This window comes from Pistacia vera, unplaced genomic scaffold, assembly GCF_008641045.1.
Source record: "Pistacia vera cultivar Batoury unplaced genomic scaffold, PisVer_v2 Contig152, whole genome shotgun sequence".
Classification (NCBI taxonomy): Eukaryota; Viridiplantae; Streptophyta; class Magnoliopsida; order Sapindales; family Anacardiaceae; genus Pistacia; species Pistacia vera.
In genome coordinates, this window is record NW_022195597.1 from 1,650,279 (window position 1) to 1,665,230 (window position 14,952).

General features: G+C 36.1%; 1 protein-coding gene and 1 pseudogene across 1 annotated transcript; one reads left to right on the plus strand and one right to left on the minus strand.

Annotated features, from left to right (window-relative positions):
- Positions 1–2,485: 2,485 nt before the first annotated feature.
- Positions 2,486–4,186, minus strand: LOC116124499 (cytochrome P450 89A2-like). Its single transcript, XM_031410239.1, has one exon. It carries the CDS (start codon positions 4,159–4,161, stop codon positions 2,611–2,613), a length of 1,551 nt encoding a protein of 516 aa, XP_031266099.1. The 5' UTR covers positions 4,162–4,186; the 3' UTR covers positions 2,486–2,610.
- A 3,091-nt stretch (positions 4,187–7,277) lies between these two features.
- On the plus strand, positions 7,278–8,860 carry LOC116124495 (annotated as a pseudogene).
- Positions 8,861–14,952: the final 6,092 nt, after the last annotated feature.

Here is a 14,952-nt window from a genome sequence, read left to right on the forward strand (position 1 = left end):
AGAGTGGGGGGCTAACTGTATGGGCAAAAAATCGTCTTGGGCCTCACAAGGTTTAATAACGAAATAAACATGTCATGGCCTAAAGCCTTAGCCTAATTCCTATTGGGCCTACGCTTAAAGTCACCTTGAAAACTGTCAACTCTATGAGTTGGGCTATCCTACAAGTTAAGCTGAACTGAGTTCTAGCCCATTAACCTACAATAGTCCATAAATAGGAAATCAGAATCATATTCTATTTCCTCTTTTGTTGAGATTCTGAATCTTACTCAAACTAGTAAACTTAATCTGATAAAGGTAAGAAACCTTATTTCTTTGATTATCTCCCAAAACAGGGCTCAGTGTTCTACTAGGATTCCAATCCCTTGGGTTCACAATAAAAACAGAGGTCCGCCCTCTCATTATTCAATCAATCTCGACTACTCAAAATCACCTCTTTACTCCTAAATTCTTGCTTCCGAGATTTCTACGCCTCCATTGTAGTCTTGGCCTCCGATAAGACTCTTGGTAATCCTTCTTCTCTTTGATTCTTATTAAATAATCTCGTTCAGCCTTGCTGACTTGAACGTCGAAGTGCCTACGAAAAACACTACCTTGCTGTTTTCCGTAAGCTTCATGCTTGTCTCTTCATGTGTGCAGGTCTAGCGGATTGTCAGTGGCTTCAACCTCACAAGATCAGACCCTATTTCCATAACCGTAGATTTTTTGCATACACAATATAAAACGCTATGCTTAAACACATAAATGTTAGAATATAAAAAACTTTGTAATCAGATAATCCAGACATTGTTATTATTTTCCTTTCTTACAATATTAATAATACAAAAAAAATCAATACTAAAGTCTGTTTCTCAAATTTCAATGCAGTGTATAAAATATAATTCATCTTTCCACTAAAGTTTCATCATTGAAACCATATGCAGAAATTAATGAAAAATGACATTAATTATTAGGGGTGTTCGGTTCTGGGTATCCTACACTTTTTGAAGGAACTGGAATCGGAACCGGAACCGACGGTTCCTTGAAATTTGGAACCAGAATCGGAACCGACGGTTTCAGTTCCTAGGTACCCAGAACCAAAACTTGTAACAATGGTTCTAGTTCCGGTTCTGGGTACCCTGTAAAATTCATGACCCCCCAAAAGTTTTTAAAATGGCAAAAAAGCCCTTAAAAACTTACAAATACCCCCCCCACCTGGCACTTGTTAACAAAAATAAAATTACAAATTATAAATCCAAAATTACAAACTCCATTACTTTGTATAGGTAGATTCTCAAAAGTCAAACCAACTTACTTTAAATGTTATGAAATATAAATATAATTGTATTCACATTATTTTTTCTACAAAAGCTTTTATTAACCCCCCTAATCTTTAATTTTATTTTATATTAGTCTCGATTCTTGGTTCCTGATTCTGGTTCCGGTTCCTAACTATAGGAACCGGAACCGGAACTAGAACCGCATAGTAACGGTTCTAAAAATTTGGAACCGAAACCTACCCATTGACGACTGGTTTTGGGTAGGAACCAGAACCAAACCTAGGGTACCCGTCAGTTCCGGTTCTAACCGGTTCTTTTGAACACCCCTATTAATTATCACATTTTACCATTAAATTTTATAAATAAATAAAAAATTTAAAACTAATGTTACCTATATTGAATTTAAATAGACTAGGAGATAAAAAAAAATGAGACTTTGTTTTATGTTAAGCAATGATAGAAACTAGAAAATATATTAGAGCCACAAAGTTAAAATTTAAAAAAATAGATAAATAATCAAAATATTATATCTTATTTATTATACTTTTTAACACTTAATTATTAAAATATATTTGGTTAAAAAGTGAAATTGGTCAAACGGCTCAAATGTTTTTTAAGGATTAAACCCAAACACAATATGTTATAAAAGGGGTCTTAACGGGTTGACCCGTTAATGCCCAAAACCATTAAAATCAAAGTCAAAACCTGCTTTTAACGAATGGGTTCACATCATGTTATCGGGTCATGTCCAATTCTGTCGACCCTATTTGAAGGGGCAAATATTTGAAACTCCATATTTTCTCATCATCAAAAGACTAATTGCCTTTATAAGATTCCTATCAAGAAAAGAAAGTGTTTTCATTAAACTTTAACCTCTTTATATAGTACCAAAGGTTGTCGGGTGATTCGCGTTTGACTCACATCACATGGAAGCAACAAAATTGAGAATCCACTGCAACATAAGGTTTTTATCTTCCTTTCGTTTGACGAGAGCCCTTATTTTGCAGAAATAATGTTTTGTAAGATAGATCTTTGCAAACCATTGCTAATTTAACCAGAACCAGGACAAAGAACTAGGACAATTTAAAGATTTCGGTAACTCCTTTTCTCTCACCTTGCGGAGCACTTAAAACAAATTCATATAAATAAAAAAATTTATCGTGGTGAAATCAACTAATAATTTACCCCAATATCTTTTTTTATTATAATTCATTCAAGCATACGAAAAAGAAGAAAAAAACATTAATTATTTATACCTACAAACATATATACAGCATATGCTAAATCGAAATTAGCATATATTATTTTAGTAGTCTAATGAACATCTGAGAACGAAATCACAAATCTGTATTGGTTATGGAAATCTAGGATTTAGGTGAGCCTGCAAGGGAATTTTCATGACCGTTAAGATCTCTTGCTTTTCTTCCAGGTTAATTTCATCTCCTTCCACAGCCTTCCATTCATAGTGCCAAATAAAATTTGCCACAAAATATTCTAAATGAAGGATTGCCAAACCAAGCCCTGGACAAATTCTCCTCCCAACTCCAAATGGCATCATCTTTATCTCCCTGCTCCCTGTTATGTCAAACACTTGTGCTTTGTCTAGGAACCTTTCAGGCCTAAACGACATCGGATCATCCCATCCTTTTGGGTCCAATCCCATATCTGTCACCATGAAATTTATTGAAGCATTCTTTGGAATCAAATAACCATTTAGAACTATGTCCTCTGTAACAGCATGCGGCACAACAAAGCCTAGAGGAGGATGACGCCGTAATGTTTCCAAAATCACAGCTTTCAGGTATGGCATCTTTGTTAGGTCTTCCTCTTTAACCTCTCTCTCTTCATCTCCAACAATCCCTTTAATCTCTGTAAATAACTTTTGTTGAATATGTGGATACTTAACCAAATTTGCCATCACCCATTGCAACGCTGTGGATGTTGTAATAGTTCCAGCACTAATAAACTCCGAGCACAAAGTTGTTATTTCCTTTTCATTAAGCTTTCTCTTCTCCTCTGGGAGTTGAAGATCAAACAACGTATCAACATAAGCTTGGACATATTCATTATCGTTGACTTCCATAACACGAAGTTTAGAGTTTCTTACTCTCTCTTCTTTGAACTTCCTTCTCTCTTCAATCAACGGCATGAATACTTCACATTGTCGTTGATGCATTCGCAAGAACTCTTTGTATTTCTGACAGAACACTATCTTTGTAATTCTAGGCCATAAATCGAGTATACTAAATCGTCTAAAACTCATTAGCATGCGAAACTGATGATCCTCAACTTCTTTAATCTTTTTCTGATCAAGCTTGTCCCCGAAACACATCAAGACTAATAAGGAAAGATTAGCAGATCGGAAAGGGTCCATAAGGCGGAAGGCGTCCCCGGATTTTGAGTGATAGTTGAAACAATCAAGGAGGGTTAGCAAGACCCGCTTGCGTGCATTTGCGAAAGATTTAACACGTAAAGGATGGAGTATTTCTGCCGTGAGATTACGGCGCAAGAGTCGCCATGTCGGGCCATAAGCAGCGGAGTTGATGCTATGCTGATTACAACTTGAAATTCTTCTAATGATAGAGGCAGCGGGGCGATCAGCAAAAACTGCGCCAGTTTGGATCAAGGCCTGGTGAGCTAGAGATGGGTCAGAAATGAATATTGAGGGACTATTAGAGTTGATATGGAGGGTGAGGATGGGACCATATTTAGGTTGAAGCCTGGTTCGGATGAAATGCTGAAGCTCTAATGAAGATTTGCGATGCAAAAGATAGTTGCCTATGATGGGAAAAGTAAAGGGGCCTGGAGGAAGTCTGGGGATGTTATTGGGATAGAGAAGGTTAAAGAAAGCTTTGATGAGAGCTGCGATGCAGAGGGAGATGATAATGATGAACCAAGTTTCCATTTTCTTACAGGAAAAAAATTAATAACAAATTAGTGAGGGATGCTTTAGACGGCAATCAAGGAAGTATATTAGTGAAGGCTCTTGATTGAAAAAGACGGTGTTTGAATTCGATGTTGATGGATTGTATTTATCTTATTGTCTTCTTATCGACGACGGGTCTAACTTGAAGAATGAATTGTCTAACCTAAATATCTTTATTCGTATTCATTGGATCCTTCTTACAATACTTTTCTTTTAGTACTTTTATATTTGTTCAAATAGTATGTCATGACTGCAGAAAAACGAGTTTCAATATGTTGATTTTCTATTCAATAAATATTAGTTCCCAACCAAATCTCACAAACTCTCTTACACAATCATTAACCAAATCTCACAAACTCTCATGCACAACCGTTACGAGATAGTTTCTAGTTTTCTGCTATAAATTTTGAATTTTGAGAAATTTATCAGCAAAACACTGAAAACTGTCACCTAGATGTTGTACGAGATAGTTATTTAGATTGGATTATAAGTATTGTATTACCTTTTTCTAATTTTTTTTTTAAAATCTTATTGTCTTTTCAATATGAGGAAAGGCTTGGGATTGAATAGTATTATTGTGTGTGAATTGGATGTTGATGGATTGTATTTTATTTTCAAGAATTAATTGTCTAACCTAAAAATCATTATTTATATTCATTGGATCCTTCTTACAAATAATTTCTTTTAACGTCTTTATATTTGATCGATCGAGGAAACTAAAATTCAAACAGGGAGTTAAAAAATGCATTAATTGTTTTTTGTCATCTTGTTGGAAAAGTCTTAGCTAGGAAATACTTTACTAATTGTGTTCATTATTTAATAACATGTGCAATTTCTTGCTGCGCAAGAATTTTCTCTACACTAAAATCAATATTAATCAATATGCATTGCACCCTTCTTACAAATACTACTCTATCTAGTGTCTATCTTTGTCATTTGAGGATATACCGAAAGTCAAATTAGAAGTTGCATAATACACATTTATTATATAAAAGACTTTTTTCCACCTCATGGTTTAATGACATTGTCTGACTCACAAACTTTTAAAATACTACTTTATTATCTATATTTATATTCCGTTTACTATCCAAAGCCAATTATCGACCGATTTCAGTATTGTTGTGACCCCAAACCACTACTATTCTTTTTCTCAATTATTACTCACTAAAACCCTTCAAACCATACTCTAGCCAATTCAACCAATCGCCAACAATCTAACGATTAGAGTTTGTGCAGTTACATCTCTTAAGTTAAATTCTGACCAATCACAATCACCAAAATCCACCATACCACTACTAAAAGACTTACCGATCTCTCCTTTTCAAAAGCCCTAATAGTCTGGATCAAGTTTGCTCTTCATTCACTATCGAATATTTTGGGTAGTAAACAAAATATAAGTTTGGGTAATAAAATGATATTTTAAAAATATGTTGGTGAGAAAATTTTATTAATCCATTATTTGGGTGGGAAAAGTCGTTAACTCTCTCTCTCTCTCTCTCTCTCTCTCTCTCTCTCTCTCTCTCTCTCTCTATATATATATATATATATATGTGTGTGTGTGTGTGTGTGTGTGTGTGTGTGTGTGTTGGAAAAGTCTTCTGTAAACAAACACCACGTAACCTCCACATTTATTTAATGATTAAGACACCTTTACTAATCTTAAAAATACATATAAAACATATTTTAATGTTTAGGTCGGAGAGGGATTTTAGCCACCCCTAAGGTTTAAGCTAATAATAAAAATCCCCTTAAGATATTGAAAATAAAAAAAGATACCTTTGACTTTAGATAACTAGAGTAATATTACATGTAGTAAAACATATCCTAAAATTTACATCTCAAATGATGTACAGTATGATTCAGTCAAGTCAAAAGAGGAGATACACAGTGAAAATTTTTGTTTATTTATTTATTTTGTTCTTATAGACATTCTAGATGGACGTGATCTGGATATTGCTATATCTTTCATTTTACATATAAAGCATTGCATTAGAATCAATTAAATATCCTAATCTCTTCTATGTCTTTTTGAATAATTATGGGTGCCTTTGGCTTATTATTTCTACCCATATTTCAAATCCTATTCTCCAAATAATGTTTGACACTTTATTCTAGAAATATTATCCTATTTTTTAATTACTTTTAGACCCCATAAGGTTATTAATTTCATTAAATACCCCCTGAAAAAAAAGGTTTAAAAATTAACAAAAACACTCCCGTGACCCATACTTGCCAGATTCTGGCAAACACCATCAGTGGTAGCCAGAATCTGCCACAACAGTGAATTACCGACCGGAACTGGTTGGTAATTCACCGATCTGGCATTTTCCAGCCAGATCCACAGTGGATCTGGCCGGAAAAGGCCAGATCTGGTCGTCAGTGATGGCCAAAGAAATGGCCGTCGTTGACGTCGTTGACGGTCAACGACGGCCAAAGATGACCTTCTTGGGCCTTTTCTGGCCGTCGACGACCACATATGGCCGTAGACCACACATACCGACCGGATCTGGCCGGTATGTGTGGTTATGCAATTTTTCTGCCAGATTCCGACGGTGGTGGCCTGAATCTGGCACTGCAAGTGATGGGGGTCTTTTTGTCATTTTACATATTTTTATATATTGAGGTATTTATTAAATTAACAAACTTAGGGGGTTTTTTTATAAATTTTTAAATTTTACCTCGTAATACTCCCATATTCAATTATCCAATACCATCTCCAAAATCCTTTTTTCGAAGAAGAAGACAAAGTTAATGAATCGGCACAAACCTTGCCCACTAAGCAAAATGAGAAGAACTTAACAAGTCAAAGCACCGCTCTTGTACAATGACTTGAAACAACTTCCTCAAGGAGACAAAAATATTATAAATTTATAATACGACTTTTTTTAGCTTGAAAATCAAACAAAATATTAAAGCTTGGATATTATTTTTTGTTAGTTTCTTATAGGCCAAGGAACAATGCAAGTGACCAGTCGAATTATAGAGATTAAACTGGAGGAAGAATATGTTCAGATGATGTTTTTGACTGATTCCCTTCAAATCCGTGCTATATAAGTTCGAAACCAATGACAGAAAAAGCAAGCCAAAAACTTCACTTGCTAAGAAAGGGAAATAAACTAAGTTTCTATTAGCTTTTCAGTTTCTCCTTAATTTGACACTCTGAAACATAATTTTGAAAAGATTTCTTGCAAAGCTATATGGATTCACAGTCACGTCAGCTTCATATATTGTTCTTTCCATATTTGGCCCAAGGCCACATGATTCCAACACTAGACATGGCCAGGTTATTTGCCCGGCATGGTGTGAAGGTCACATCTCTTCTCAAAAAATATCGAAAGAGGGAGGCAAGAAGGATTTGACATCAGTATTCGAACCATCAAATTTCCTACAGTAGAGGCGGGGCTTCCAGAATCATGTGAGAATGCAAATTCCATCAATTCTCCTGAAATAGAAATGAATTTCTTTAAGGCTATAAGCCTTCTCCAACAACCATTTGAACAACTTCCAGAAGAATGCCACCCCAATTGCATCATGGTAGACATGCTATTTACATGGGCTTCAGATTCTGCAGCTAAGTTTGGGATTCCAAGGCTGTGTTTCCATGGAATTGGTTTTTTTCCTCTCTGTGTGTACTATAGCTTAAGGCAGCATCAGCCTTATAAAATCATTACATCTGACTTTGAACCCTTCACAGTACCAGGTCTTCCAGACCAAATAACGTTGACGAGATCACAACTAACAAGTTATGAATTGGAAGTAGAAACGCAAAACGAATTATTAACTGAGCTGGTGGAACAAGCTATACAGGCGGAGATTACAAGCTATGGGATTGTGGTGAACAGTTTCTATGAGCTGGAACCAGCTTACTCAGACCTCTACAGGAAAGTTATGGGAAGGAAGGCATGGCATATTGGCCCTGTTTCACTTTGCAACACAGACATCAATGACAAAGCACAACGAGGAGAAATAGCTTCTGTTAGTGAACATGAATGTTTGAGATGGCTTGATTCCAAAGCACCCAAATCAGTTCTCTGTGTATGCTTTGGAAGCATGGCGCGATTTTCAGACACTCAGCTAATTGAAATGGCTATGGGGCTTCAAGCTTCTGGACAACACTTCATTTGGGTTGTGAAAGAGGAAGTGCATATAAGTAGTGAAGAAAATAATGAATGGAGTCTTGAGGAATTTGAGAAGAGAATGGAGGGAAAAGGTCTGATAATAAGGGGATGGGCACCCCAGATGGTGATTCTTGATCATGAAGCCGTTGGAGGGTTCATGACTCATTATGGATGAACTCAACTCTGGAGAGTGTTGCTGCTGGCTTGCCAATGGTCACATGGCCTGTCTCCGCAGAACAATTTTTCAATGAAGCTAAAAAGACAATAGTGAAGAGGGACGATGTAAAGAAGGCAGTGACTCTGTTAATGGTTGGTGAAGAAGCAGAAGAAATGAGAAACCGAGCCAGGGCACTGAAGGAGATGGCAAAGACTGCTACTGAAGAAGGAGGATCATCAAACACTGAACTGAAATCTTTATTATAAGATTTAAGGTTAAATTTCCCGTAGAATGAAACAAGCAATTTGAACCTTGTTATCGAAATTGTCATTTACGTATACAATTAAGTCTTCATAAAGTGGAATTAGAATTATATTATCTTTGTTTTGGGTTCTGAAAGTCATATACCATTTTAGTGTTCTTGTGATTGTTAATGTCAATATGTTTTTTTGTTATAAACTTATGTGATTTGTGATTATTGTTTTGATAATAAACATGTTAAAATTTGACTAATGATTTAATGAATAAGAAGTAACATATACTATTCAGGCCTTTTACATTTTTGCACTCTGTATTTTCCATCTACTGTAGATGAAACAAAACTTTCATATTGTTAAATGTGAGAGTAAATATAATTTAAACATCTTATTTCGATTTAAAATAACAATCAATTTGTAAGTAACAAACTACAAGACCATGCGAGGTTTAACAGAGCAGTAAAAGCCTTGCCCTCCAAGAAAAATAATAAGAATTATTTCAAGTGAGAGTAAAAATAAATAAATAAATATATAAAGTAAAACAATATTTTTATAATATTAAATATGCCTGGAAGTGAACTTGTAACGACTACCTTAAAGAGGAGATGAAGATCATAACATACATGAGTCAAAGCGGAGATAAACAACAGTGAAAATGTTTGTTTATTTGTTGTTTGTATCTGAAGCTGAAAATGCTCAATAAACAATGTTTATATTTGCTGTTTTTCTCATTCTACGGGCATTTTAAAGAGAACACCAGTAAAAAATGTCTTCTCTCCATCAGTAATTCATTAGCCACTTGTATTGACCCTTAGGCTTGAAGACAGAACCATTCAAAGCTACCTTGTCTACAAGCTCTGATTGCAAATTTATTGGTGGGTGCATGCTTGAGAATAATGTTCATATTTTGTTGATTTTGAATTTAATGGATTTTAGACCACCTATTATTCCTTTTTAATGTAATCAATTTTTTTTTAATTAATTTTAATTGCAAACATGAAACATGAACGTTTTCACTTAGGGGGCGTTTGCATCAGGGGTATATAAGATAACATAGGTGATCTTCATTTATTTTGCAAGATTCCGGTGTTTGGTTTGTAAGTAATAAAACATCATGAGAATCTTTTATTGTAAATAGTGTTTATTGTTGGTAATGTGGGGGAGGGGGGGAGGTAATCTAATATCCTCCCCCACCCTTGGGATTAAAACATTACCAGGGTAATATAATTTTTCTACCTATTTTGCCCTTAATTAAAAACCATTTCGAACATAATTGCCCTTAAATGTCCACCAAATAATAATTACCCAGCCCCCATACATTTGAGAAATTAGTTAAAACACCCTAGCCACAAAAAAGTTTAAAAGTTAACAAAATACACCCAACCACCCTAGACTAGCGCTTGTTGTGACTCACCACTGCTGGCCGCTGGCGTTAATCGCTGTAATGGTGCACATTCGGCGAGATCTAGCCGATCGTGCACCGATAAGGCCTTTTCCAACCATGGATCTGAAACGACCAGATCTAGCGTTTCTATGGTCTTTTCATGACCAAAGATTTGGCTATGAAACGACCACAAATTTGGCCATGAAATGGTACAGCTAAAGATCTGGCCTTTTCACGGCCACATCTATGGCCGTGTAATGGCCATAGATTTGGCTGTTTTTCGGCCATGGATTTGTGATCCATGGCCATTTCTAGCTTTGCCAGTGCACGGCCGGCCATATACAGTCAGTCGTGAGCCATTCTGCCTACTGCCAGCGGTGGTTGGCTGTCGGCAGTGGCTTGGGGTGGGTGGGGGTGATTTTGCTACAAATTAAAGTTTTATATGGCTGGAGTGTTTTAGCAAAATTTCAAATGTAGGGGGTTAAAAGAAATGATTAAAATAATAATAATAAAAAATACAATTATATTAATATTTAAAAAGGAGGGCAATTTAGTAATCTAGATAACATACCCACCCATTTATCATCGCAACCAAACATATTATTTACCAATTTATTCAAATCAACTAAACACATTTTCTAAACATTCATTTTAATCTTCAAGGTGATCTTTCTTTCCATTAATATAATACCCCCCTATAATAAAACATTATATCATTCAAACGCTCCCTTAGAGTGAACGACTTTTTCCCACCCAAGGTTTTCCTTAATGACACTTTCCCACCCAAAAAGTTTCCCACACGAAGTTTATATTTCGTTTCCTACCCAAAATACACTTTCTGATTCGGCGGCTAATGGAGAGCAAACTCGGTCCAGGCTGTTGGGGTTTTAGAAAAAGGGATACCAATGAGTCTTTTGGTGGTGGCATGTTGGATTTTGGTGGTCGAAATTAATAGGAATTTGACTTGGGAGGGGTGGTTACATATTTCACAAATCGCTNAGCTCTGATTGCAAATTTATTGGTGGGTGCATGCTTGAGAATAATGTTCATATTTTGTTGATTTTGAATTTAATGGATTTTAGACCACCTATTATTCCTTTTTAATGTAATCAATTTTTTTTTAATTAATTTTAATTGCAAACATGAAACATGAACGTTTTCACTTAGGGGGCGTTTGCATCAGGGGTATATAAGATAACATAGGTGATCTTCATTTATTTTGCAAGATTCCGGTGTTTGGTTTGTAAGTAATAAAACATCATGAGAATCTTTTATTGTAAATAGTGTTTATTGTTGGTAATGTGGGGGAGGGGGGGAGGTAATCTAATATCCTCCCCCACCCTTGGGATTAAAACATTACCAGGGTAATATAATTTTTCTACCTATTTTGCCCTTAATTAAAAACCATTTCGAACATAATTGCCCTTAAATGTCCACCAAATAATAATTACCCAGCCCCCATACATTTGAGAAATTAGTTAAAACACCCTAGCCACAAAAAAGTTTAAAAGTTAACAAAATACACCCAACCACCCTAGACTAGCGCTTGTTGTGACTCACCACTGCTGGCCGCTGGCGTTAATCGCTGTAATGGTGCACATTCGGCGAGATCTAGCCGATCGTGCACCGATAAGGCCTTTTCCAACCATGGATCTGAAACGACCAGATCTAGCGTTTCTATGGTCTTTTCATGACCAAAGATTTGGCTATGAAACGACCACAAATTTGGCCATGAAATGGTACAGCTAAAGATCTGGCCTTTTCACGGCCACATCTATGGCCGTGTAATGGCCATAGATTTGGCTGTTTTTCGGCCATGGATTTGTGATCCATGGCCATTTCTAGCTTTGCCAGTGCACGGCCGGCCATATACAGTCAGTCGTGAGCCATTCTGCCTACTGCCAGCGGTGGTTGGCTGTCGGCAGTGGCTTGGGGTGGGTGGGGGTGATTTTGCTACAAATTAAAGTTTTATATGGCTGGAGTGTTTTAGCAAAATTTCAAATGTAGGGGGTTAAAAGAAATGATTAAAATAATAATAATAAAAAATACAATTATATTAATATTTAAAAAGGAGGGCAATTTAGTAATCTAGATAACATACCCACCCATTTATCATCGCAACCAAACATATTATTTACCAATTTATTCAAATCAACTAAACACATTTTCTAAACATTCATTTTAATCTTCAAGGTGATCTTTCTTTCCATTAATATAATACCCCCCTATAATAAAACATTATATTATTCAAACGCTCCCTTAGAGTTAACGACTTTTTCCCACCCAAGGTTTTCCTTAATGACACTTTCCCACCCAAAAAGTTTCCCACACGAAGTTTATATTTCGTTTCCTACCCAAAATACACTTTCTGATTCGGCGACTAATGGAGAGCAAACTCGGTCCAGGCTGCTGGGGTTTTTGAAAAAGGGATACCAATGAGTCTTTTGGTGGTGGCATGTTGGATTTTGGTGGTTGAAATTAATCGGAATTTGACTTGGGAGGGGTCGTTACATATTTCACAAATCGCTCGATTGTCAGCGATTGGCAGGGTTGACGGGAGCAAAGTTTGATGGGTTTTGGTGAGTGATGATCGGAAAGAGAAAGGTGGTTGTTTGGGTTCACAAAGATGTCACAATCGGCCCACAATTGATCATAATATAAACTTTGGGTGGAAAAGTGATATTTTGAAACTTTTTGGGTGAAAAAGTCGTTTACTCTTTCACTTATTAAAATGAGAGATGATCTTAACACATAACTTTAAGGCTCATTCTTATGTTCTTAAGTATAATGATTTTTCTTTACTTGGAAATAATTATCTTGCAGCTATATAATTTATATTTTTGTCAAATTAGATTCTGTGAATGATTGGCTTCTAAAGTCATATCAGAATGTAGTCGTCTCCTTGAGGAAGTTCAAAGTTTTACAAAGAATGCATATTTTACAGAGAAAACTAAGAGGGATGATGACCCCAAACACTACGACTCGCGCGTAAAAACACACGAAGCTTAAAGTCATAAAGAAAACAAAAAGGCAAGTGTTGAAATGAATGCTAAAACGATGTCGTAATAGAGGATTAGTGAAACGACACCGTTTGGGTAAGTTGTGAGAGGATCCTAATCATTGAATCATCTCCAATCCAACGGTTGGAATTCCTACTCCATGCCAACAATATAAAAAAGCAACAAAATTTCAATTACACCCTAACCTTCTCCATTCGAAGCATTCTCTTTCTGTGTTCTGTGTTCGCTGTTAGGGTTTGTGATTTTTGATATGAAATTCTTGTGTAACTTGTGTGATTCTTGAGTGATTTGGGTTACTCATTTGGAGAAGAGTGAGATAGTTCTTGTTCTAGGGATTCCGTGGGTTAGAGTTTACCTAGGGCCAGGTTACGAGTTGCATTTTAAGACTGTGAGAGGTGTATCTTGAGCGTGTTCTTGAATAGGGCTGTAAATTATTGATTCCTTACTAATAGCAGTGCAGCAAGCTCCCCATTTCTAGAGCTCAACGTGGATGTAGCTTGCTCAAACATGGAGCAAGTGAACTATGGTAAATCTTGGTGTTTGTGTGATTGTTTCTTTTTATTGTTGGGTATGTTTTTTCTTGGTTGTTTTCAGTTTATAGCATAACAGTGGTATCAGAGCTATTTGGCAATAAGTCATTGGGTGATTGGATTCTGGAAATTAGATCTGAAAAATTAGGGTTGTTGAAATTTAGGGGTTTCTCATTTCTAGGGTTTCTCGATCTAATTAGTTATCTTTAGAGCCTATATCCGAGTAAACTAGTGTCGATTAGACCAAAGGTAGAAAATTAGGGTTCTGTTCGAATCTTAAAATTCAAGATTAGTCCTAAGTTCTTGAGTCTGTCGATTCCTAACCACTAAACATAAACACTACATCATGACAAACACCACCACCCGAATGGAGATCACCCAATATGATGGGAAGAGCGACTTTGGGAGTTGGAAGAAAAAGATGAAGGCCCCTCTTTCGCACAATAAAGTTGGTCTCGCACTAGAGAAGGATCCTAAGAAGTGGCCCAAAGAGAAACTGAAGAAGAAGGAGGAAATTGACGAAGAAGCTTATAATCTGATCGTGATGAACCTATCAGACAATGTACTGAGGAAGGTTGATGGAATCGAAACCCCCCTAGGGTTATGAGGTAAGCTTGATTCTCTGTATGCCCTTCAATCTGCTCCAAATTTAGCTTTCCTTAAAGTTGCCTTATTTTCTTATAAGATGGATAGTAATAAGACCATGGAGGAAAACCTAGATGAATTTCTAAAAATGACACTCATCTTAAAGGGAACCGATCAAGAATTAGGGGAAACTAGTTTGGCCATGATATTGCTAAATTCTTTAACTGATGACTACCAGGTAGTCAAGAATGCTCTCTAGTACTTTGGTATTGTCCATAGTGTTGACCTAATAATTGCAGGCCTTAAAGCTAGAGAACTATAATTGAAAGTACAAAAACGAAATGGCAACAACATGTTTGTTAGGGGCAAACCAAAAACTATCCAACCTGCTAAGGGAAACCAATTTAGTCAGGGGTCTAGAAACAAGAAAAAAGGTAAGTGGAATAATAAACAAAAGTCTGAATCTAAGAAATGTTTTTTTCTATAACAAAATTGGTCAACTGAAAAAGAACTACTTTTAGTGGCCTAAGAAACAAAAACAGGGCAATCCAAAGAGTAATATTGCCTCTACCAAAAGCTTAGCAGAAGTAATAGAGGTCCTTACTATGTCTATATCAGATAGTACAAAAGAGTGGGTATTACATTCAGGATGCTCATTCCATATGAGCCCAAACAGAGAATCGTTTTAGGACTTCGAAGACTATGAAAATGAGACAGTG